Here is a 24,510-nt window from a genome sequence, read left to right on the forward strand (position 1 = left end):
CTGCAATCTTACCTTGTCCTATCCAGAAAGATTTGAAAATCCCTCTGTTGGGATCCACAGAGCCCTGTGCTCATGTGTAGTCACTGTATCCTGGGTGCAACCCACACTAGAGAAAGACCATCGAGTATTTAGCTTAACAGTGCAGATGTTATGGTTTCTGTTTACCAGACCACGGAGGGCTTGCCAGCCGGCAGTGCCAATCAGCTCTGAAAGTGGCAAACTGCACACCAACTGCCATACCCCTGCCCTGCTCTGACCCCTGCCACTCAATCTAGCTTGTACTGTCTTGATGAAAAGGCCACTCACCGTCCAGATTTCTAGACTCACAGAGGAAGAAGGATCAAGGACTCCCAGGTGAGTTCCAAAGCCTGGGGAGAACTCTCTTAGCTTCCTGCATTCAACCTCTTGAGGAAAAAGAAAAAAATTGAAGTGTGAGCCAGGAGCAGAGAGATAATAATCTAACAACACTTTCTAAGGAGGGGCAGCCCAGGCCCCTCCTCTGAGAGACTGGGCGGGTACAAGCCATCGTCCGGCTCCGCCCTCCAGCTCCCATGACCATTAGAGTCTCCCATGCCTAGAGTACAACCTATAGGAGAGGCCAGAGGAGGAGCTCTTCTCTTTAAGGAAGTGGCCAAACCCTGGGGACTGGGACCCAGAGCAGGAGAGCCACAGCCTACTTTACCTCATCACTATGTCTCTGCAGGTAAGCCAGATCTGGGAAGGCTTTGCAGGAGTAACTTTCCCAGAAGGAGCGCTCTGATGGGGCTAGAGGAGGCATGACAATTCTGGGGCAGGGCCAAGGCAAGTGGAGCGCTCAGGGGCGCCCAGCAGTGACCCTGCAGTCACTCTGCACACCTGCCTAAGTGTCTTGTTATTTCACTGTAGACTGCACCGCGCCATCTGTTGACAAGGACTCAGGTTCCTCATAGCAACCCCTTTGGGCTCCAGGGATGGTTTAAATTACTAAGACCTGAAAAATTGACAAGTTTCCCTCTTTCACCTCTCTCAACAACTTAGGGAAGCAGGTGACATCCACCGGGGTCTCAAGTCCCCTTGCTCTTGGTACCTCCAGAGGTTTTCATAGGCAAGTGTTTTGTTGAATGGCATGGCTACTTCCTCTATGAAGTAGAACCTGCCGTTTTATTGATAGAAGTGGACAGAATGCAGGTGAATAAATGAAAAACCAGGAGAGCCTTCCCCTAGTAGACAGCCACATGGTAGGTTGCTATCCTATGTCTTTTTTCCATTTGTGTCTGATTATATTTATGTGAACATTATACATTCGTGATTTGCTTCTCATGTAGCGGTTATTAGGAACACTTCCTCACTATGTCACCTTCTAAGACGCACATTGTTAATGCTTAACATATTCTATCATGAGTATAGCCAACTTCTTTAACTATTTCTTCAGGCAAGATGATATCACGGCTGAATGACATACCCCAGAGACATTAAGGTTTGCATCTCCCTTTTAGATTGTGACATGTTACTCTCTCTCTCTCTCTCTCTCTCTGTGTGTCTGTGTGTGTATTTACACCTCAGTTATCGTCTTATCTCAGAGTAGAGGAAAGGGGCTAGGTGCCCTCTGGCAAACTTGGTTATGTGAGTTCGACCCTTGGCACCCATGTAGTTGACAGAGAACTGACTGTTGTAATTGTTCCCTAAGCTGCACATCCACGCCATGGTCCCTGTGCATGCGCACTCACACAACAGTAAATGTACGATAAATAAAAGTAGAGGAGAGAGCTCATTGGATGATCCACATAGGCAGCATTTAAAGCAGCAGTAGGTAAGGATATCTTTTTGTTGTTTTGTTTTGTTCCAGACCATCCTGGCTGTCCTGAAACTTTCCAAGTAAGATATCTTTACTTAGCCAGGGGTGGTGGTGGCATGCGCCTTTAATCCCAGCACTTGGGAGGCAGAGGCAGGTGGGTCTCAGTAAGTTCAAGGCCATCCTGGTCTACAAATCGAGTTCCAGGACAGCCAGGAGTGTTACACAGTTACCCGGTCTCCAAAAGCAAAAACAATAAAGAAGGAAACAAAGATTCTAGTTTTAAAACCCATGCTTACTTGATATCAGCATCAGTATGAGCAAAGAATGCTTGAATTGTAGTCACTACAATTGTTTACACTTGAATAAAGTATTACAGATGAAATTTTGTTAAATCATATGCTTATTATTTACATTTGAAATCCTTACTAATGTAATAATATAACAAACAATACAATACATTCTGGGGGAGAGGGGTAGTCCAAGCCGGGTGTAGCAGTACACACCTCTACTCATAGCACTCAGGACTTGGAGACAGAAGGATCGGGAATCAACATCCATCCTTCTCTACACAGCAGATTCAAAGCTACACTGTACTAATGAGGCCCTGTCTCAGAACAAAACACACCAAAACAAAAAGTAGTTCGAGCAGAAAAGAAAGAAGAAGGCAGATGGGAAGCCCATTTAAGAAATAAAGGGGTTTTGGCTTGTGTGGTTCAGTTGGTAGGGCACTTGGTATGCGGGAGGTCCCTGGAGTCACTTGCCACCACTAGAAAAACTGAAGGAGGAGGATCTTTTAAGCCTGGATGTTCTGGGATAGCCTGGGCTTAACACACATGCACACACAGACACAGACACACACACACACACACACACAAGTCTATACTGTTAGATCATTTGCACACTGAGAGAATGGGAAGTAAGGACTTGTTACAAAGATGATACCCAGGACAACCCTGCAGGTAATAAAGATGTGGTATTTTTTTTTACTTGTACCTGGGTCTGAAATTATTTCAAAAATCAAAATTTAAAATTGTAATAAAAGTAAACAATATACTGAAAAGCCAACAGCTAGTAGCTGGTTAGCATATTCAAACCTCTTCTCTCTTGACAATGGAAATGGAAGAAGACAGACATTTTGTACCTCCTGGGTGCTGTTAGTGGCTCACTAGAGGAAGGGACAGTGAGGGTGCATTCACTATTGTTCTGGAAGTGAAAACACACATGGAATTCCTAATTCAGTTATAATCTCCCAATTTTATATATAAATTGTAATATAGGTCTTTTGTTTATTTTATTTTATTTAGCTCAAGCTAGCCTCAACCTTTGGCTGATCCTATTGCCTCAGCTTCTCTGCTGCTAGGATTACAGGTGTTGCTTCCACATCTGGCGGGACAGTCACCTTATTCAGACATGTTTCCTTGCTAGACGATGGCGCTAAAGCAGTGGCCTGGGTGCTGTGTCTTTTCTGGGTGGGAGAGGCAGCTCAGTGGTAAAGGGCTTGCAAGAGACTCTAGGTTTGATTCCAAGACACCACAAAAAGTGGTGGTCATCAGGGGAGGGTGATGTTTACACTCAGAAGACACACACACGCGCCCGCGCGCGCACACACACACACACACACACACTTGTGTGACTCCAATAACTGAGGGATTTATCTTCCTAATGCAGTCCTTCATCAAGGGAGACTTGCTCATAGGGATTTACTAGGCTGATATATAAGCTGACTGTTCAGTTCACTCTCTACAGAAAGAGAAGGAAGGCAAACTGTGAGCCCCCTTCAGAGGCTGTCTTCAGAGGGGTGAGCTTTGAATGGAAGGATCCAGAAGCCCCAGGCCATTGTTTGGGATGGTTTCTGTGCCCATAATGAGTATCATCCCAGTCACAGGAAGGGTGGGAACAAGAGGGCCTTCGAGCACACTCATGACCGGGAGAGGGGCATTGTTCGCAATTGAGAGGAAGATCACAAGGACACACATTCAATAAGGATGCGGGACACTCACTCAGCCAAAAGAGAGACGCCTGCCACACAGAGCCCAGCTCCCAGGGCATGAGAACACAGGGAATGTGCCATTCCTTTTGCCTAGAATGCTTTGAAATTCACTGCCAATGGCTACACATAAAGATATGTCAACTGTGATAATATTCTGATTCACACACCAGGATCTAATAATGGTCTGTGGTCAGGTTCTTGACATCAGTCAGCAGACAGGGTGAAGAGCAGTGCCTGTCATTTATTGTGGTTGTAGAGGGGAATAAATTGATGTGATTCGACCCACCCTTTATGTTCGACCCTGGTGAATTCTGTCTGGATGGTGAGGACCGCCTTTGCCAGCTCTTGTCTTCACACTGGATACCTGCGCTCCCTTACCCAGGAGTCATTGCAAGCACCAGCCTCTGAGGCAGGCTCCTCCAGATGTGTTTCCCTGTAGCTATCATCAGGCTCACACCAATGGCAGCTAAGCAACTTTTCTCTTTGTAAAGTGATTTCTCTTCAGCATTTGTTACAGAGGGAGGGAGGAGAGAAGAGAGGGGAGGAGAGGGAGAGATTGCAAAACAAAATTTTCCATGGGATAAGACACATATGCCACTCAACCCAAAGTAAGTTAAACAACTTTATTGAAAGACAGTTGGTATGAGACTTACAATAATGAAAATTAGATTTTATGTGTATGTCTTGCTTGCAGGTGTGTGTACACACCACATATGCACCTTTTGTGTGTTTTTATTGTCTTTTGTCTTAGGCTAATTTTGACCAGGCCACACAAGACGTGAGGAAGCTGAAAAGGAGACCAGAAGATGAAGAACTCAAGGAACTCTACGGGCTCTACAAACAGTCCATCATCGGAGACATCAACATTGGTGGTACCTGATGCTTGTGTTAGACAAATAGATGTACTTGCTTGCAGTGTTTGTAGAAGTGCACAGTGAAAAGTCACATTGCAACTCTCTCCTTCTCTTGGCAGCATGTCCAGTAATGTTAGATATGAAGGGCAAGGCCAAGTGGGAAGCATGGAACCTCCAAAAAGGTTTTTAACTCTTAAATAAGTTAAAACAAACCTTCTTAACCTGCCCCCACACGAGTCGGTAAGATAATGTGCTTGTATTTCCTAGGGTTGTCGAAGGAAGATGCCATGAGTGCCTATATTTCTAAAGCAAGAGAGCTGATCGAGAAATACGGAATTTAAAACTTGACAGGGGAGACAGATCTCCTTTGAAAGCCTTCATCATAGCATCATGGTGTGTAGGGGAAAATGCATTGACAATGTATAAATCAAGTGTATTTTCCTATGAGCATGGATTCTAATACTTTGGACTATGTCAACATAATTAGCTAAGTTTGATTGTTTGTGCAAGCTGACATTAAAAAGTCATTTTGTAGTCTGCATATAAACTTTAATAAATATCTGTTTTCTTTTTGCATTTATGTCTGTGTATGGGTGTCCATATGTGTGTGTTACACATTATGTATGCATGCATGTGGAGGCCAGAGAATAACCTTGGCTGTTTTTCTAAGATATGTTATTTGCTTCCTGTGAGGCAGGGTCTCTCCATGCTTGGAGATCAACAAGCATGCTAGACTAACTGTCCCAGGTATCCTCTTTCCTCTGCCTCCCCAGGACTGGGATTACAATGTGTTCCATCTTGCTTGGCGATCTGGGGCTTGAACTCAGGTCCTCATGTTTATAAGGCAAGCACTTTACTGACTGAACCATCTCCCAGCCTCAGTGTTTGTTTTCTTGACTTAATCTGTTCATATACGATGAGTTAGTGCTATTGGGCAAAAAGAAAAGTTTGCTCAGAATGAATAGCAGCCAGACTATTCTTGATACTTCAGGAAGTGGAGCCAGGAGGGTCATGAGTTTAAGGACAACCTAGACTACACGAAACCCTGTGTCAAAACAGGAAAGCCTGACACTGAAGGAAAGGGTGAGTAGGTTGGAGAAACAGAACAGTTCAGTTCCTTTGCTGCACCATGTACTGCGGGCTCCATGAATGTGGGCACTCTGGAGTGATGGGTGGATTTGCCTCCTGGCCACTTCCTGGCTTCCTATAATATATGGACAAGTTACCTAACCAGGCTGTGGTTTGGCTGCCCATGGAAGGGCTCTGAGTGCCAGTAAGCTCTTCCAAGGCAGCAGAACCACAGGACAGCTGCGTTGTAAGCACCCCGAGGTCTTCCTATCACAATGGACAGTAATTGTTTAGTATTGTATTTTGATAAAGCAGCAAGTCCTCTTTCTTATGCAGTAGGTCTAATGTATATTTCTCTAGATTCTATAGGTTAGATTACACTTTGAGTCACAGTGTGGTGATGGAGAAATGATCAATTCCCTCTGCCAATCACTCTTGTCCATAGAATAGTGCAAGAGGCTTCAAGTGTAACCCCACCTGAAGACACTTTGTTGATAAAACTTTATATAAAAGTCAATCAAATTAGATTCTAATAAAAAGATAAATGACACTAGCAGAAGTTTCTTCCTCTAACAATATTCTTATTCATCCTTTGAAATTTTCCTAAATGCATACATGTGTTTTGATCATATCCACCCCTCACTGGCCTTTCCAACCCGCCACCCACGGATGTCCTCCAATGTGTGCCCCTCCCAATTCTATGCCGCTCTTCTCATCTTTTTAAACAGCACACAGAGTCCAATTTGTGCTGCCTGATGTGCCACGAGGGTGCACACGGAGCATGAGTAACCGACCAGTGGGTGCACACGCAGCATGAGTAACCAATCAGTGGGTGCACACGCAGCATGAGTAACCAATCAGTGGGTGCACATGCAGCATGAGTAACCAATCAGTGAGTGCACACGCAGCATGAGTAACCAATCAGTGGGTGCACACGCAGCATGAGTAACCAATCAGTGGGTGCACACGCAGCATGAGTAACCAATCAGTAGGTGCATACGGAGCATGAGTAACAGACCAGTAACCACGTCCCCCAAAGAAAAGCAGCCCCTTCCTGTGCAGCCGTCAGCTACAGCAGCTCCTCGCCTCCCTGACCCTTAGCATTTGCCTTTTCCCCAGATAGAGAGATGCTACACGAAGAAATCCATCAATGTGTACCTTCGAATCTCTGGACACTAAAGCTCTCCATCTCAGGAGCTAGACGGACAGCTTGTGACTGGTTTGCATATTTGAAGGCCCATCTAAAAGCAAGCAAGTAACAACACTTCCAAACACTTGGTTATATAGTTCTTGATGAAGTTCTCGTTGTTAGGTTCCAACAGATAAAAGTGGTCACCAGGCAGCATGTGGCTGTCAACCTTCCCGCTGGTTATGTCTTCCCAACCTAAGGAATATACAGTGTTGTATTTAGTAACCGATGCCATCAGCCAATGACAGCAGACTTACTTCCAGGTACTGTTTCACTAAAAGCTGACACTCAGCCATAGAGTTACATCCAGGGTCTCAGATTCTGTGTATCCCGTGTTTTTGATCTCTTTAAGACCTACTGGTATTCAGTGGTGTTACCTGTATCTTAAATTTTACAGGAGACCAGCATCTCTTTGTTTACACACAGGAAAACTTAGGCTGATTTTCTATGTGTTTCAGTGAATGTTAACTGACATATGCCGAGAACCCTCCAACACAACTTTCAAGAAAATACCCCGAATTATAAAAGCAATTTCACCTTTTATGTCCTTTACTGTATCTTCAGATCCGAAAAAGCATGTTATGTCCTGAGAAAGAAGAGCCTCCGAGGGCTTGTCAAAGCTGTAAATGTGAAAAGGCTATCTGTAATTTCATTTTAACATCCCAGTCTTCTCCTCTTACCGACTTCACTGAAAGGAAACAGGGTATCCAGCCTTGCTTCTTCCCCTTCTTCCGCTGGTCCCCAGAAGGAAGACATTCACAGGGAATGCCTCTCTCCATTGAACAGACTTGAGGTTCATGGGGAAAGAGACAGAGCTGGGGGAGGGAGGTCACAGGCTTTGATCTCTCCCAGCTGAACGTGGGCTAATGGTCTGCACGTTGGTGATAGAGATGGGGAGGACCAAGAGATGCCTGTGGGCCTTGTGTGATATATTTTAAGAAGCTGAGAGCTAAGGAGTGGGGAGGCCGGGGCAGATTTGGAAACAGGAAAGAAGGAAGGGAAATGAGAGAAGATTCAAGAGCAGATTGGAAAGTATACCTTTGGAGTCTGGAGGAAGCTAACTGTGAGGAGCCAGCCCAGTCTGAGTCCCTGAGAAGAGTGTGATGTTGAGGGCACTTCTCACGTGGAGTGGGCCATCCCTGCGTGACTTTATGTTCGTGCTACTCAGGCTGCTTGGAGTGAAAAAGTCAACGATGTCATGCTTGTTTTATATTCCTTTCAAAGTGACTTTTTCTGGGGCTGTGGAGATGGCTCCACAGTTTCTGCTCTTGCAGAAACCCCAGAGTTTGGTTCCTGGTGCCCACAGGATAGCTGGAAACTTGTCTGTGTCTTCACTTTCAGGGGAATCACTGCCCTCTTCTGGTTTCCTCATGAACTACATGTATATGACACACACATCCATGCAGCCAGAACACTCCTACACATACAATAAATCTATAAAGTGACTTTGGGTAAGAAATGGGCTAAACCTAGCGTGATTTCATTTAATCATTACAACCCCATAAGGTGTTACTAACGTTTCACTGCGTAGAAGAAACCCAAACTTGTAAATGCATATGCTCAAAATCTCACAACTACTAAAAACCCGGCCAGAAAGTTTTGATCTTAAAGGATGGGCTCTGAGGACGACATGTTTGTTCACTGAGTACATTTTCATTACGATGGCAAGTTTTTTTCATACATCATTTCATTAAATTTACATGATGATATAATTGTTTCTCAATTAAAAATTATTTGCCTAGGCATAATCCCAGCAGTCAGGCTGCTAAGGCAGGAGGATAGCCAGTCCAAGACCCATCTAGCCTACAGAGCAAATTCATGGCTAGCCTGGGCTACACAGTGGGATCATATATCAGAAACCCAGGGGCTGGAGCAGTGCCGTGGTAGGAGAATGTCTGCTTAGTGTGCACAAAGCTGCGGGCTGTGCACCTCCCACACCACCCAGAACTCTTAGCTGACCTGTGTGACTGTCCCAGTGTGATGTTCGGTTGCTATGAAGACTATAGTGAGGAAGTGACACTATCCACCGTCTCACACACTTGGCCTTGTGACGGAGGGAACCTTTAGAACCTGCTGTCCTCGAATCGGCTGTACTCACCATGACGCCAAATGGATCTTGTTAAAATTGTGTTCTTGTCAAGTGGAGCTCAAGGCTCTGCCCAGTGACTCCCCATTGCTCCCCTACTCTCTGGCAGATGGCAACTTCCATTCTATCCCTTTGTCTATCTGTTGACTTTTCTAGATTCCATATACGTGAAGCTGTGCCACATTATCAGATATATAATTTGTTAATACTTTCTCCAGATCTGTAGGTCTCTGTTGATTGTTTTCTTTGCTGTGTTCTCAGATCACATAAAAAATTTATCACTTAAAAAATAGTCATGAAATTTCTCTCTGTATTTCCTTCCAGAAGTTTCATAACATCAGGTCTATGGTTTCTATGGTTTCCTTTAATCCATTCTGAATTACATATATATATATTTCACATGATTTTTGTATATATATAAACATACACATGTATTATTGTATGATGTGTGGGTAAAGTAAAAATCCAATTTCCTTCTTTTACATTGGATATTAATTGTTTATTAATTAAAGAGACTGTACTGGGCCAAAGATGGCTCAGTGGGCAAAGATCCTTGCTACCAAGCTTCATTACCTGAGTTCAATTTCTGGGACGCACATGGTGGAAGGAAAGAACCAACTTTCAAAAGTTGTTATCTGACTTCCACATGTATACTTTTGCATGAGCATACACTTGCCTCCCACACTGAGAGTAAATAAATAAACGAATAAATAATAGTTTAAATGTATTAGAACGTCCTTTCTTCATAGTATATTCTCAGCATTTTGCTATTTAGCGTAAATATGTGATTTATTTGTGTCCCTTCTAATTCTCTACATTAGTTGGTATGTCTCTTCTTATGCCAGTACTATGCTGTTTCAATTCCTAAAGCTTAGTTTTTAGTTAATAAAGTTTGAAAAGGATTTTAGGTGATAAGGGAGAGCAGAGGCCATAGAGTTGTCTCGTGTGTCCCTGCTCTTGGCAGCCCCTGGCCATCCCAGTGGATGCTTCTTTCCACGTTACTGCTTGAATGGCAAAGGCAGAGGGATAGTGAAGACAGCTGAACACAAACTGATCTTTCTGTGACAAGAACATCTTAAAACACTGCCCTTAGCAAACTTCAAGACGACAACACAGAGTTCCTGACTGCAGCCGCTGTTGCCACCGACTCTTCCACAGACCTGCATGTGTTCTCTACTTGCTTTCCTTCCTATGGCTCTGTAGTGTGATTTGAAATCAGGTGTGGTGAGACCTGGTGTCATATTGTTCTGTGTTTGTTTGTTTGTTTTTGTTCAGGATTGCTTTGGAAATTTGGTCTTTTGTGCTTCCATATGAAATTTAATTTAAGAATTATTTCCCTATTCCTACAAAGACTATCACTAAAATGTTAATGGGCACTAAACTGATTTTTTAAATTGTAACTGAATACTAGCTCTTCAAAATGTGTTTTTTCTCTCTCTTTCTCTCTCATTCATTCATTCATTCATTCATTCAGTGGGTATTTCTTAAATCTTGACTCTGGGCTTATTCAGAAGCACAAAACAGCTTATCCTGGTGAGACAATCAATCAGAAACAGAGAGAGGGAGGAAGGACTTTGAGCGTCTGGCAGGGGTGGGGGCACCACGAACTTTGTGACAGACTGAGGACAGGTGATGAATGGAGACAGAGAAAATGATGGGGCTGTGTCGGTTTTCAAGATGGCTGCCCCACTTCTGTAACTGTCAACTTCCACTGACGAGTAGCATGCCTCCTCCCCTCCCTCCCCAGCACACACACTGCCCCAATGCCAGTTCTGGGCTTTGTAAAAGAAATAAATATGCTTTGAAAAGTCTTAGCCCAGGGGAGTCAGGCCTAGCCAGGCATGAGAGTGCAGGAGACTAAATGCCGACCTCAAGGTAATTTCCCTTGGGAACTTAAGATTTGGCAGCCTCCCCGACAACAGACTCAGGGGTCTAGGGAAGGAATTGATGTGTTAACATGTCAGTCTGATCAGAATGCATGCACACACACACACAGACACTCGCACACACAGACACAGACACAGTTACTTACTCGAAGTTTTTCACAATGGCAGCATCTGCCTTCAGAATGGGAATGCACTGACTCAGAACGTCCTGGTCAATAATGAGATGCTTGGGCGTGCCTCCAAAATTCAGAAGGTAGTGCCTGACTTGTTCTTCTGACAGTGTGTTCAGTTCAGGAATTTGTTGCCGGGATTTTGACTTGAAACATCAACAAACACAAGGTTGATCTTTCATGAAACACACTGGCCCCCAAACCCAAGCCTGCCTTCTTAAATCAAGGAGGAAGAAGAAAGTGTCCTAAGAACTTTAGCATCAGAAGCCACCAAAATAGCACTCCCAAGTTAGAATGCTGGACCTGTGCCAGTTTCTGCAGAGGAAGCAAAGAAGGTCAGTGCTGGCATAAGGAACCAGGAATCACAAGACTGGCTTAAAAAGTCACAGCCGACCCCAATTTTGGCATCATGTTAAGATTCTTTCCCAGCAATGATTGGTTTCTCTCCTGATGTTGGTAAGTTCCCAACTGAGGTAATATGCTGAGGACAGAAAGCAGGGACAGACAGCACTAGCTCCAGGGGGACAGAAAGCAGGGACGGACTGCACTAGCTACAGGGGGACAGAAAGCAGGGACGGACTGCACTAGCTACAGGGGGACAGAAAGCAGGGACGGACTGCACTCGCTACAGGGGGACAGAAAGCAGGGACGGACTGCACTAGCTACAGGGGGACAGAAAGCAGGGACGGACTGCACTCGCTACAGGGGGACAGTGTCAACACAGTAAGCACTTCCAGGCTGAGAGACGGCTCAGTCAGTAAAGCACTGACCTCGTGGATGTGGGGGTCCAGTTTCTGACCCACAGAACCAATGTCAAAAGCTCAGTTCAGCTGCTCAGGCCTGAAATCTCCACAGTGCAGAAATGAGAGACAAAGAGAAGGGGATCCCTGAAAGAGGGTGGGCCTGCTAGCTTGGCATATGTGGCAAGGTTTAAGGCCACTGGGAGACCTCATCTTAAATAAAAGGTAGTCGGTGACTAAGGTCCAAAATTCAAAGTCATTGTCTGGCTTTCCCTTGTATTCCAGGTACGTACACTCATACACACCACATATGAGTGCGCGCGCGCGCGCGCACACACACACACAGAAACAGAGAGACAAAGAGAGAAGCACCTTGCTGTGTACAACAGAAGTTAAATACCTGTGGCCAAAAAATGCAAACGCTTTATCCTAGACCACGGGAAGCAGAGCAGGCACAATTTCATCAACTATCTGGCAGATGTCACTTGCGAACAGTTCTTGGGATCGAGATTCTCTTCCAGCCAGCCTTACAGAATGCACTGGAAGAGACAAGTCACTTACACACAGACAAAGAAGACTCTGAGACGCTGTAAACAGGTTAAGGCAGATGGATGAGATGCCATGGCCTTGTAAAAGGCCTTTTATTCACATGATGTCACCAATTTCAAAGAAGCAGATAATGGTCAAGCTCGGCATGGTGGCTGTGAGGTCAAGCTTGGTTGTCACTTGATTGGATCTGGAGGTCACTACAAGACGTGCTTCTGATGGATGTGTGACAGTTTTGCCCAGTGGTTTCCCACCTGCATTCCTGTATGAGTTCCTGCCCTAACTTTTCTCAACAATAGACTCTATTCCGGAAGTGTAAGCCAAATAAACCCTTTTTACCCCCAAGTGGCTCTTGGTCATGGTCTTTATCAGAAACATAGAAAGCAAACTAAACAGCATCCATTTCAAATAAGTGAGAGTACCTACAATAATGTCATTAAAATTCATTCATGTGTGAATCACAGTGTTTTCTTCTTTCAGTAAATGAAGAATTTGAACTGAGCTAAGTACAGCTGGAGCCACAAGGAAAAGATTACGAATCTGTGTGTGTGTGTGTGAATGTGTGTGTGTGAGTGTGTGTGAGTGTGTGTGTGTGTGTGAGTGTGTGTGTGTTTGTGTGTGTTGTATTTCAAGACAGGTTTTTGTAGTCCTGGTTATCCTGGAACTAGCTCTATAGCTCAGGCTGGCCTCAAACCCATAAAGATCCATGTGCTTGTGCCTCCCAAGTGCTGGATTAAAGGTGTGCACCACCACTAACCAGAAGGATATAAAATTCTTGAGGGAACAGAGAAAAGTTTGGAAGACATAGCCAAGAAGATACCTTATAAAGGGAAAATGGTTGAAAGAAAGGGATGGAGCTAAAATTTTATAGAAACACGAAGATATCAAAGTATAAGCAGAATATAGTACCAGCAAACTAAGCAAACAAGTTACCAATATTTTTTCTAAACTACAGTTCACTGTATCAACACAAGAGGGCACGTGTGAACTGAGAAACGAGTTAGCAAGGCATCACCCCATACTCAGCACTACTGGTTATGAGGCAAATTCAATACAAGGAAAAACCCTAACACCAAATACAGAAAGGGTGTATCAGACTTCTCTGGCCTATGAAAATATTTATTAAGGAACTCATGGAGAAAATAAACAATGCTCCCAAGTGAATTAACTTCAATAAGGAATGTAAAAATAATCTTTATAATTTGGAAATTTAAAATCCTGACTAGAAAGAGATAAATATTTGCACATAGATTGTCAGGAAAAAAAGTTGAATAAAAAGACAAAAGTTATTTTTACAAAATCAAAAAATAAATCCTTTCCTTGTGATCAGACAGGGCAAAGTATCAGTGGATACAGAGAACCGGAATGAAAGAACTAGTAAAGAAATCACAGAAATCTTTAATAAATAAATTAATTAATTAATTAAAAAGAAAACAAAAACAAAAAAAGAAATAAAAGAAGATCGCACAGGGTTCTGGAGAGATGGCACCGCAGTTAAGAGTCTGGCTGCTCTTCCAGAGAACCTGGGTTTGATTCCCAGCACCCACACAGTGGCTCAGAACTGTCTCTAGCTCCAGTCCTGGGAAATCCAACATCAGGCCTCTGTGGGTACCTCACTGACATGGGACAGACAACTATACAAATAAAAGCAAATCATAATAAGAAAGAAAAATGACAAATAAAGGGGGAAGCAGTTATGGGAGTCAGAAAAATTCATAAGAAGTCATATAAAACATCATTGAATAGACAGGGAACCCACTGTAAAAGAATGTAGGGTTCTCAAGATGGCTCAGAGCATAAAAGCCACTTCTGCCTGATGACTTGAGTCTGGCCCCAGAGCTCAAACAACAGGAGAGAACTGACTCCTGAAAGTTGCCCTTTGACCTCTACACAAGCTTGGCATTGGCTGTACTACCCCCACCGAAAAGTGTTAAAAAATTTTTAAACATAAAAGGAATCCTCTTCAATGATTGCCTCTTATCTGAAATCATGTTTCTAGTGCTTGAGAAAACTGACCCAGGACGACTAAGATAAAATGTTAGCTCTCGGGGCTGGGAAAACAGTTCACTTAGTAAACTGCTGGATGTGCTTGGCCAGGGAGGCAGGAGCCAAGACTCCATGGGACTTGCTGTCTTCGTGCCCAGCCTAACCGGAGAACCTCAGGTCCTAGTGAGAGACCCTGTCTCAAAAACAAGGGGGGACATCTTCTGAAAAACAGTCTAAAGTTTGAATTCAGGCCTCTGTGACTCCGTTTGGGTCCTTCAAGAGGAGGAAGCAATTCCCACTTGAGCAAACCTGCGCACCACTGGTGAGCCAAAAGGCGTCCAAAATAAGCTGAGGATTTCAGCTCCCTTCCTCCTCCACAACAGCGCCTGTCCAGTGTCAGGCCTGGCAAACGTTGGTGCAGTTCTCTTGGACTCAATGAGTGTCCCAAGGGGGAACTCTGTGGACCCGACCTCCTTATCTGCTTTCCTGCCCTTGGTGTTCCCAGGGGACTCAGGTGACTTCTCATGGCCTGAATTCCCAGGAGTGTGCGCCTAGGGACTCTGCCAGGTGTTTCCTAAGACACCCTATTTCTGAATCACCTTTCAGGCATTGCTATCTCTTGCCACTGGTGAGGCTTAGCATTAGTTAAAAAGAAATGAACCTGCTGGATAGTGGTGGTGCAGCCTTTAATCCCAGCACTTGGGAGGCAGAGACACATAGATCTCTGTGAGTTTGAGGTCAGCCTGGTCTACAGCCCAGGACACCTAGGGCTACACACAGAAACCCTGTCCCCGTGTCCCCCCCCCTAAAAAAATAAAAGCAACAAAAACCAAATAAGAAAAAACTAACCTGCCTCAAAAACACAGTACAGGAAGTCAGGTACAACAAAGGAAGAGGACAAACCTCCATATTGCTTGCTCAGTCAGCAGAGACAAGAAGGTCCAAGAGGAGGGGCCAGGCCTGAGCAAGAGACAGTCTACTGGGCTAAAGTCCTCACCCCACCTCCAGTCCTCACCCGGTACAGTGTGCACATGTTCTAACCTTTTCCAGATGGAGTCTGGACTGAGCTGTGGTAAACTCAAGTTTATGTTAGGTATATGCATGAGTATGTGTGTAAGAGCACTCACCCTGCTGGGCCGTGTGGTGACCACAGACTGACCGCAGAACATCTTCCTCGATAGCTTCCCACCATATGTTACGACACAGTCTCTCACCGAACCTGGCGCTTGCCAGTTTGGCCGGACTGGCTGAGCTCCCAGAATTTGCCAAACTCTGCCCTTCAGCACTGGGGTTATGGACCCCTGCTCCACCACATCTAGGTTTTTCGTGGTTGCTAATGATGTAAACACAGGCCTTTTCAACAAACACTGTACCCAGTGAGCCATCTCCATGGCCCTTAAGTAGATTTTTATCCTGAAATGCTGGCCAATCTCTGTGTTTGGAAACCCAGGCTCTCACACTGACTTGTTCTTAATGCCACAGGTAGTGGATTTAAGTAACTAACACTCTTTCTTTATTAAAAACATTCTGTTGTGTGGGAAGGATAGTCTCTAAAGCATCAGGCTTACGGAAGCAAATGAAGGAAACAGGAAATCAGGAGCCTCAGATCTTCTCTAGTGTCTCCTCCAGAATCCAGTGCAGACTTCTGTAAGATCATTTGGGGTCCACAGGCGTGGGCTTGTGTTTGGTAACGTCACATTCTCCTTTGCTGCAGTTGTTCAACCTGGATTTCCCAGGAGCAGGCTTGCACAACAACCTCAAAGGTTAACATCTTAATGTGTTCCATTTGTTCTTGGAATTAAATGAGGATTTAAATCCTGGAACAGCATTTATATTAAGTAAGAGTTTTCTCAGTCTAAGCCATTGTTAAGGTGATGGGAATTCTAAGCCTTCTGGGACTGAAAGAGGGTGAGCAGGGGACTAGGACTATCCTCACTCCATGGAGAGGAAAATGACCCTGTAACCACGGCACAGGCTCCATCTCTGCTTCTGGGCTCTGCCTCTGCTGACTTTTGTGTCACGTGCATCTTTGATGTGGAAGAAAGGCTATAGAACAAGGGACAGAAGGATCTAGTGCGTCCTAACCCACACGTTCTCCTCACTCCCTCTCCCGGCAGAGACCACACACGCTGGTCTGCACATTCTAAGATCTTTTCAGAGCACGCCTACTCAGATCCATTAGTGCATTCTTCATGTCTCTTACAGAAACATTACTGTTCCATGCTGTAGCTTTAAAGTTGTATTTCTTCACTCAGGACTATTTGACTAGGACTGTGAGAATGCCCAAAAGGCACAAATATCAAATTCAGGAAAGACAGACCTGAATCATGAAATACCCAGATATTAGTAAGAATTTAGCTCTGGAAGGGAGGAGGAGACAAATGGGATTCCAGACAGGAAGTAGCATGTGTAGAGGCCTGTCAAGTGGGCAAGATGAGGCCAAAACAAAACAAAACAAACCAACAAACACGGCTTCCTTCCTAAGGTTCTGAATGTCTTAGAGAAATTCTAGTGTCTGTATGACAGATAAACCAAAGTCACATGAGGGGATCAGTTAAAAAATAGTCACGTTTAATAAGAAGGTTGATGTTCCCTGCACTGGAGGTGTGTGTGTGTGTGTGTGTGTGTGTGTGTGTGTGTGTGTGCACGTGCTCATGCAAGCAGAAGTTAGAGAAAGCAGAGACAGACTGTCAGGTGAATGTGGCCAGTCATTTATCTGACAAGGTTTCCTGAGAACCTTCTACATGCCAGGCTCTGTCTTAGGCCCTGAGAACTCAGCAGTGAAGAAAGGAGTGCGGCTGCTGCCTCATGGTTTCACATTTTGGGAACAGGAGATGAGCAGTAGAGGACATATGGTTCTCAGCCTGCACCACCATCATCTACCAACTGCTGAGCTGCCTCTGAGAGCTGACCTTTGTTGGAGGAGGCCCGTTCATCCTGGCTACCAAGAACCAAAACAACCACACAGAAACTATATTAATTACATCACTATTTGGCCCATTAGCTCTGGCTTAATATTGGCTAACTCCTACATCTGAATTTAACCCATTTCTATTAATCTGTATAACAACATGAGGTCATAGTCTACCTGCACAATTTCAGTAAGTCTCTCTGCCGGCGGATCCATGGAGTCCCCTGACTCCACACTTCTTTCTCCCAGCATTCAGTCTAGTCCTCCCCACCTACCTAAGTTCTGCCCTATCAATAGGACAAGGCAGTTTTCTTTATTCATTAATGGCAATCACAGAGGGGACTCCCACATCAGACCCTCCAGTGGATTTGCTTGAACTGCCTCATGGTGCCTTCTGCAAAAAACAAAACAAAACAAACAAAACCCTGTTCCTTCTACACTGTATCATCTAGCAGACACTTCAAAGATTAAAATGTATGTTCACTGGTGTTTATTCTTTTTGCAAGACAATTGATTTTAGGTTTACACTTTTATTCAGTGTAAAGAGCTGTACCCCACAGTCCTTGTGTTTTGAAGGCCTCTGAATAATAAAAGGGTAAAATCCAGGAATATTTGGCTAACTTGACCCTGTGGGATCACGAAGTCTGTCTGGAGTGCAGAAGATCATTGTGATCCTTGCACAAGGTTCCCTGGTCACACCCACGTTTCGTGTCAGTCCCTCAAGACAGGAAAAGGATGATCAGCCTGAGGCTGTGAAATTCTAACTTGTTTGACCTGTACCTTTATCCAGTCTTTGGCTGATTGTTTGTATTCACGTGGCCACCACACAAAGTCATCTGTAACCCGATTTACTGTGTAACCTGTAGCTTAATATTACAGGATATTCTTGTAGCCATCGATTCAACCAATCACAGCAATGATGCTTCAGCCAATCACAGCCTACCATGAATCACATGGTGGGACCAACTGCCTGCAGCCAATCGGGCTGCCTGTTTTTGAACTGTTCCCTGCTCTTTGGCGGTTTAACTGCCCAGTCTGTGGTGCTGCAGGATGGAGAAGCGGTCAGCCTTCATTAATCTGACTGCTGTCAGGTGTCCTGTAAGGATCCCCACCCAGACACAGCAGAGATCCGGTCTTTGTCCCCCGTGGCCTTTGCTGGGAATTCAGAGGTGCTGGAGCTGCTGAGTCTTGAATGAGAAGCTAAGTTGCCCAGCAGTATAGAAGTCACAGTTTCTGGGGCCTTTGACCTCCCTGGAGCTCAGTGTTACATTGTTAACTGTAGCCCAGCCTGAGAGCCTTGCAGCATCTGGCATTGGGAGGAGATGGTGACAGCAGATTTCAAAGCATGGGAGGGGTGGAGGAGGCTGAGGGGACCAGAAAGGGGAGGAGGTTGCTAGGGGAGTGCAGACAGGGAAAGCTGAAGGGGTCCTTGGAATTCTGGCTCTACACCACATCTGTGGGCTCCCAGGAAGGTGAAGGCCTTCACACTGTGGGTTAAATGGACAGCACTTCCAGGTTTCTGACTCCCCCTCCCCACAGCCAGTAAGGGTTGAATTTCTCTCTGATTTCAGGGTCCCTGTCAGCTGCTCTGTTCCAGACACTTGTTCTCACTGGAGAGGAATACAGAGGAGGTTGACATACATGGTCCTGTGCATACATTTTCAGCTCTCCAGGCAGGTGAGTCCACAACTATCAACACTGTATTTCCTTCAGTGCCATTGTCAATCATTTACCTTATCGAGCGCTTAATTATCAATGAGGGTTTGTGCGGCATGGCTTTGCCTAACTGCAGTTAGTTGAAGCAAGTGTTCTGAACACAAGCTTGTCACGGCTGAGCTGTGATGCTTGATAGGTCTGTTCATTCCATTTCAAAGTCAGGAAATTCATACCTGGATGGGGTTTTGGCATGTGACCCCGTCTTGAGTTGAGGACCATCTGTATATGGTTTCAAGATTTCAAAGAAACAATCGGAGGAAGTAGGACTTTAGAGCCAGGGCTTCTCTCCTTCCCTATCTTCCCCTCCTCCTCTAATCACACACATCTCAAAGGGGGAATTTCGATCTCTGTATGATTATATGGTGGACAGTTTGAAACTGGAATGATTAAATGAGAGTATAACTATGTTAGATGGGATTTATTTAATGTCAGTCATAAATATGTGCTTTAGTGATATAAACATCACTAAAAATATTGGTTAATCTGAGTGCTAAGAAGTTTTAGAAAAACTTAATAGAAAAGATCACAGAGAGAGTCAAATCCCGACTAGAAATTTAATGGAGAAACAAGTTCGTTATTGCATTATAAGAAAAGAGAGGAAGAACATAAGGTTTTCAAACAACCAACTTTAATTTATCCAGTCATCTTACAGGAACAATTGCCAAATGATAGATTCCCCCAAGGGTATGCAAGAGTTAAATGGACTCTAATGAAAATTGTTGGATTTACGGAGGTTCAAGGAAGCAATAGTCTCATATAGCATGCATTCACCTATTGTGAAACAGGTGTTAAACTCATCATCAGTTTGTAATAGAATACTCCCTAAAGACAGCATAGACTTGTTAAATCTTTTTTAGGGCCTGCCCACAATTGCAATGAAGTACCTGATTCTGAGAAGAGGCTTAAACCATTGAACAACAAAATCGGTTTAGAGGTATGGAAATCTCCCAAGATCAACTTCTTAGAGAGGGAGTTTATGATGACGCACCATGGCATTCTCTATATGATGACCATGCCCTGGATTTATGCCATGCAGCAGCTTTGAATGCTTGAGACAGAATTGGAGAAATAGGAATGAAAAATGAGTCATCTACTAAAATCATACAGGGCCAAAGGAAGCCTTCACAGATTTCTTCCAAAGACCAAATACATCAGTAAATAGAATGATATGAAATTCAGAAGCTATACAAATAATAATTGAATATATGGCTTCTGAAAATGCTAATTCTCAATGAAAATTATAATTAGGCCCATTTAATTTTTTTTAAAAAAAAGGAAACAAACTATCTTTTTTATTACCATTCCCAGTTTCTACTTCCTTCACTCCTCCCATTCCTCCACCTTCCCCCCATGGCACCCCATCCCCCCGTGTACTCCTCAAAGAGGGTAAGGCACATTGCTTTGTGGAAAGTCCAAGGGACTCCCCACTATATCCAGACTGAGCAAGATATCCATCCAATGAGAATGGGTTTTCAAAAAGCCAGTACATGGAGTAGGGATAAATCCTGGTCCCACTGCCAGTGGCCCTGCAGTCTGCTCCAGCCATCCAACTGTCAACCACATTCAGAGGCTCTAGCTTGGACCTATGCTGGTTCCTTCCCTGTCCAGCTGGAGTTGGTGAGTTCCCATCAGCTCGGATAAACCGTTTCAGTGGGTGTTCCCATCATGGTCTTGACCTCTTTGCTCATATTCTCGTTCCCCTTACTCTTCCATTGGGCTTTGGGAGCTCAGCCAAGTGTTCTGCTGTGGGTCTCTGCCTCTGTTTCATTCCGGTGCTAGATGAAGGTTCTATGGTGACAATTAAGATATTCATCAATCTGAATACAGGGGAAGGCCAGTTTGTCCTCCCTGTCCTCTATTGCCTAAGGTTTTAGCTAGGGCCATCCTTGTGAATTCTGTGAATTTAGCATCAGGTTTCTTGCTAGACCCCATAATGCTCCCTCAATTAAAATATCTCTTTCCATGTTCTCATTTCAACTATCCCATTCCCTCAAGTTCTCCTCCCAACTCCCCTTCCACCCTCCCTTCTTTCCCCACCCCAATGCTCCCAATTTTGTCATGCTCACTGCCCCAGCTCCAGGGACACAGTGGGTCTATGTCACCATGAACAATTTATAGCACACTGTTCACAGACCCCATTTAAGTTCAAGACCTCCAGCAAGAGCCAGAGTTTCATGCGGTCAGCACAAACCAGGAAGCCGACTCTTACAGAAGCTGGTCAGTTTTGCTGCTAAGGCTGAGTCAGGAAGCCTTCTCTTAAAGAAGACATGCCTCAGCTCGTGGCCAGCAAACAGAGCCTACATGAGAAAATGCTGCTACCAATAAGCCATCCTTAGCACTGCTCTTTCGTCTCTTAACTCTGTTCTTTTGTGTCTCAGATTCCTTCCCAAGTTCTCTCAGGTTTTATGTGGATGTAATTGGCCGATGTTTGCACCATTATTTAACTGGACACTGATAGTTAGTTCATTTTCCAACCCTCAGATCTGAAATAATCACAAAGAAACTATATTAATTACAAAACTGATAGGTGTTTGTCTCAAACTTATTTCTAGTTATCTCTTATATCTTAACATTACTCATTCCTAACTACTGGCCTTCTTCCTGCCTTGGCTCTAACCTTTGTATTTCTACCTTCACCTTATGTTCATTGTACCCACAGTCAGATGGGTACTGTCTATACAATGTACCAGAAGAAATCGCAAATGACCAGGGGTCTCTGCAGCTGCCACGTCATGAAAAGTTATCAGTGACATGCTGGCCACCATTTTGAGATTGAAGGCAGACACAGGACAGAGTGACATGGCTTTGATATCCAGGCTGAGCTGGGAGGGCCTGGAAAACTCAGCTGGTTGCCCTTCTCCAATTAGTTGAGTAGCAGTCCCTAGGGTCCCTAGGTCCTTTATTGTTTGGCATGATATCCAGAGGCCATGATTCGCCTGCCGTGAACTCAAGGATGCCACACTCCTTTTCTGATGATTGTGCCTACTTTGTGACTTGGGTAGACACTGGGCTGGCTCTCTGGTGCTTCCGTATGTAGCTACACAAAGATTATCTTAGAACAAATCAGGAGAGAGGCAAGATTAGATGACGTTTAGGCTCTTAGGTGTCTTACGTGGCTGACTTAGCACTCTCTCCAGTCCTAAAAATTTCTTGTTTGTTTTGGTCCTGTAGGGTTGAATTAGCCCAAACACTACCCTCAGAAAGAAATCTAAAGACTTTTGTTTCCTTCGTTACAGTGTAATTGGCACTAAGTACAATGACGGAACTAGGAGATGGTGAGACCTCAAACGCCACTGTCACCTCTTTGTCGAGTCATATCCTCTCCAGAAACAGTACTCCAAGGTGGACCAGATGCAGACCTTTCCTGTGGCCTAGCACTGCAGACAGAACCTCAAGATAAAATATACACAGAGGAAGTAATCCCGAAAGGTTTCCTTGATTTCAGATGGGGAAGCATTTGCTTTTCCAGATAGTACCCTTCTGCAGAGGCAGGGCCTCAGACAATGAACAGGAATGCTTGGGTCACGTGGTGCCTGTACCCTGTGCTGATAGTGGCTGGCTCAGGACACAGGATCTCTGCACATAGGATGACCCAGGGCTTCCATTTGTCTTTGGCTGGTTGACCGTGTACTTTAGGATTGGAGTGGTGAACACAGCTAATATTTGATTGTTTTGAGATTTTTGCTGCTGTGGGAATCCTGTGGTGGCAGACATGCCAACACACTGGGGCTTGGGCTAGTTCATTGTATAGAGTTTTCTTTGCAGGAGCACATCCCTGAATAACCCCAATTTCTCTCCTGGAGTCTATCCAACAGAGCTCATGAGGTCCTGTTCTTAGCGACCTGTTGGGTCATGAAGAGTCTTGGTTTTGTGTCTTGGAGGATAAGCCCTTGAGCTTTTGTGTGGAGTTCTCTTGCACTTTAACTTTGAAGGTCAAAATTAAAATACAAATCTTTTCATTCTGTGCCCAACATTCTTTTGATAGTCATGTGACCTCTCAGTTTGTCCAGGACTTGTCCCTGCACTTCTGCCTGGAACTGTCAGGCCTCTCTATTTTACTGTTTGCATTAAGCACATGGCTATACTATGCTCCTGGGGTTTTGAAATCTCGGGGATGATCCTTTCTCTAGAGAGGAAAGGATTCCTGTCCTGGGAGCCTGACTTGATTGTAGCAGGCACAGTCGTGAAGCCTGACTGAGAGGCCCTGGAGGCAAGGATTTCTGCAGCAAGCAGAACCTCGGGGCACAGTCTTGAAAGGACTTCCCAGTGGCACAGTCCTGAGGACAATGCCAGCGGCCGAGCGGTGAGATGTGCTCAGGCCCAAGTCTTCTGGATCCTGGGGAAAAGTCTCCAGCAATTCATTGTTTTGAGACTTACCCTCATCTCTGCAGATTCCTTGGGGAGTGCACACTCACAGAACTCTTCCTCTTCTGTGCCCTCCATCTCTCTGGTATCCCTGCTGCTTGATGCCTGGGATGTCACACTGATGTCCAAAACTGAAACTTCTTTGTTCATTCTCCTAAAGCCACATCCTCACTGTCCTGTGACTCACAGACACGGCTTGACTAGGCTATATTTGCCTCTGGATGGTCTGTCCAAAATCCAAGAATCGTATCACTGTGCCAGGCTCTGCCCATCATGCTCTGTGAGGTAGACACTGAAGTCATACTGTACTCATGTTTAGTTCTGTTTTATTACCTTAAATGAAGAAAAGCATTTGCTTTTCCAGATCATACGATTATGCAGTGCCTATGACAATGGACAGGGAAGCCTGGGGCCCGTGGTGCCAGTGCCCTGCGCTGAGAGTGGCTGTCTAGTGACACAGTTTCTGTGCACATAAGTTGACCATAGCACATCCATTTGTCTGGGAAAGGTTGACTGTAACCTTAGGATTTTCCTGGTTACAACCACTAGTGTTTGTTTGTTTTAGGTTTTTCAGTCAACAGAGGTCATGGGGTCATGTCCTTCAGTGGCTTGTGGGGGGAGAATAGTCTGCTCATAGTGATACTTGTGTTTGTGTCGTGGCTGATAAACCATTGACAGCATCTGCTGGAGAGGTTGTGGAGAAAGGGGCACTCTCATCCATTGCTGGTGGGAATGCAAACTTGTGCAACCACTTTGGAAAGCAGTGTGGTGGTTTCTCAGGAAAGTCGGGTGCAACCTACCTCTCGACCCAGCAATACCACTATTGGGAATATATCCAAGAGATGCCCAAACATACAACAAAAGTATATGCTCAACTATGTTCATAGCAGCATTGTTTGTAATAGCCAGAACCTGGAAAGAACCTAGATGCCCTTCAATGGAAGAATGGATGATGAAAGTATGGAATATATACATATTAGAGTACTACTCAGCAGTAAAAAACAATGACTTCTTGAATTTTGCATACAAATGGACGGAAATTGAAAACACTATCCTGAGTGAGTTAAGCCAGACCCAAAAAGAGGAACATGGGATGTACTCACTCATATTTGGTTTCTAGCCATAAATAAAGGACATTGAGACTATAATTCGTGATTCTAGAGAAGCTAAATAAGAAGGTGAACCCAAAGAAAAACATATAAGCATCCTCCTGAATATTAACCTTCATC

General features: G+C 44.5%; 1 protein-coding gene and 1 pseudogene across 2 annotated transcripts; one reads left to right on the forward strand and one right to left on the reverse strand.

Moving 5' to 3' along the window:
* The first annotated feature begins 604 nt into the window (after positions 1-604).
* Positions 605-5,662, forward strand: LOC130885841 (acyl-CoA-binding domain-containing protein 7). 2 transcript variants are annotated; one of them, XM_057787638.1, is made up of 4 exons: positions 605-703; positions 4,516-4,636; positions 4,738-4,800; positions 4,886-5,662. In XM_057787638.1, the coding sequence occupies exons 1-4, from the start codon at positions 692-694 to the stop codon at positions 4,957-4,959; spliced, it is 270 nt and encodes an 89-aa protein (XP_057643621.1). In that variant the 5' UTR covers positions 605-691; the 3' UTR covers positions 4,960-5,662. The 2 variants fall into 2 exon arrangements, with proteins under 2 accessions (XP_057643621.1, XP_057643622.1); XM_057787639.1 differs by having other exon boundaries at positions 4,516-4,633.
* A 1,265-nt stretch (positions 5,663-6,927) lies between these two features.
* Positions 6,928-12,453, reverse strand: LOC130886112 (S-acyl fatty acid synthase thioesterase, medium chain-like; annotated as a pseudogene).
* Between the last annotated feature and the right edge of the window lie 12,057 nt (positions 12,454-24,510).

Source organism: Chionomys nivalis, chromosome 13 (assembly GCF_950005125.1).
Source record: "Chionomys nivalis chromosome 13, mChiNiv1.1, whole genome shotgun sequence".
In the NCBI taxonomy this organism is placed as follows: Eukaryota; Metazoa; Chordata; class Mammalia; order Rodentia; family Cricetidae; genus Chionomys; species Chionomys nivalis.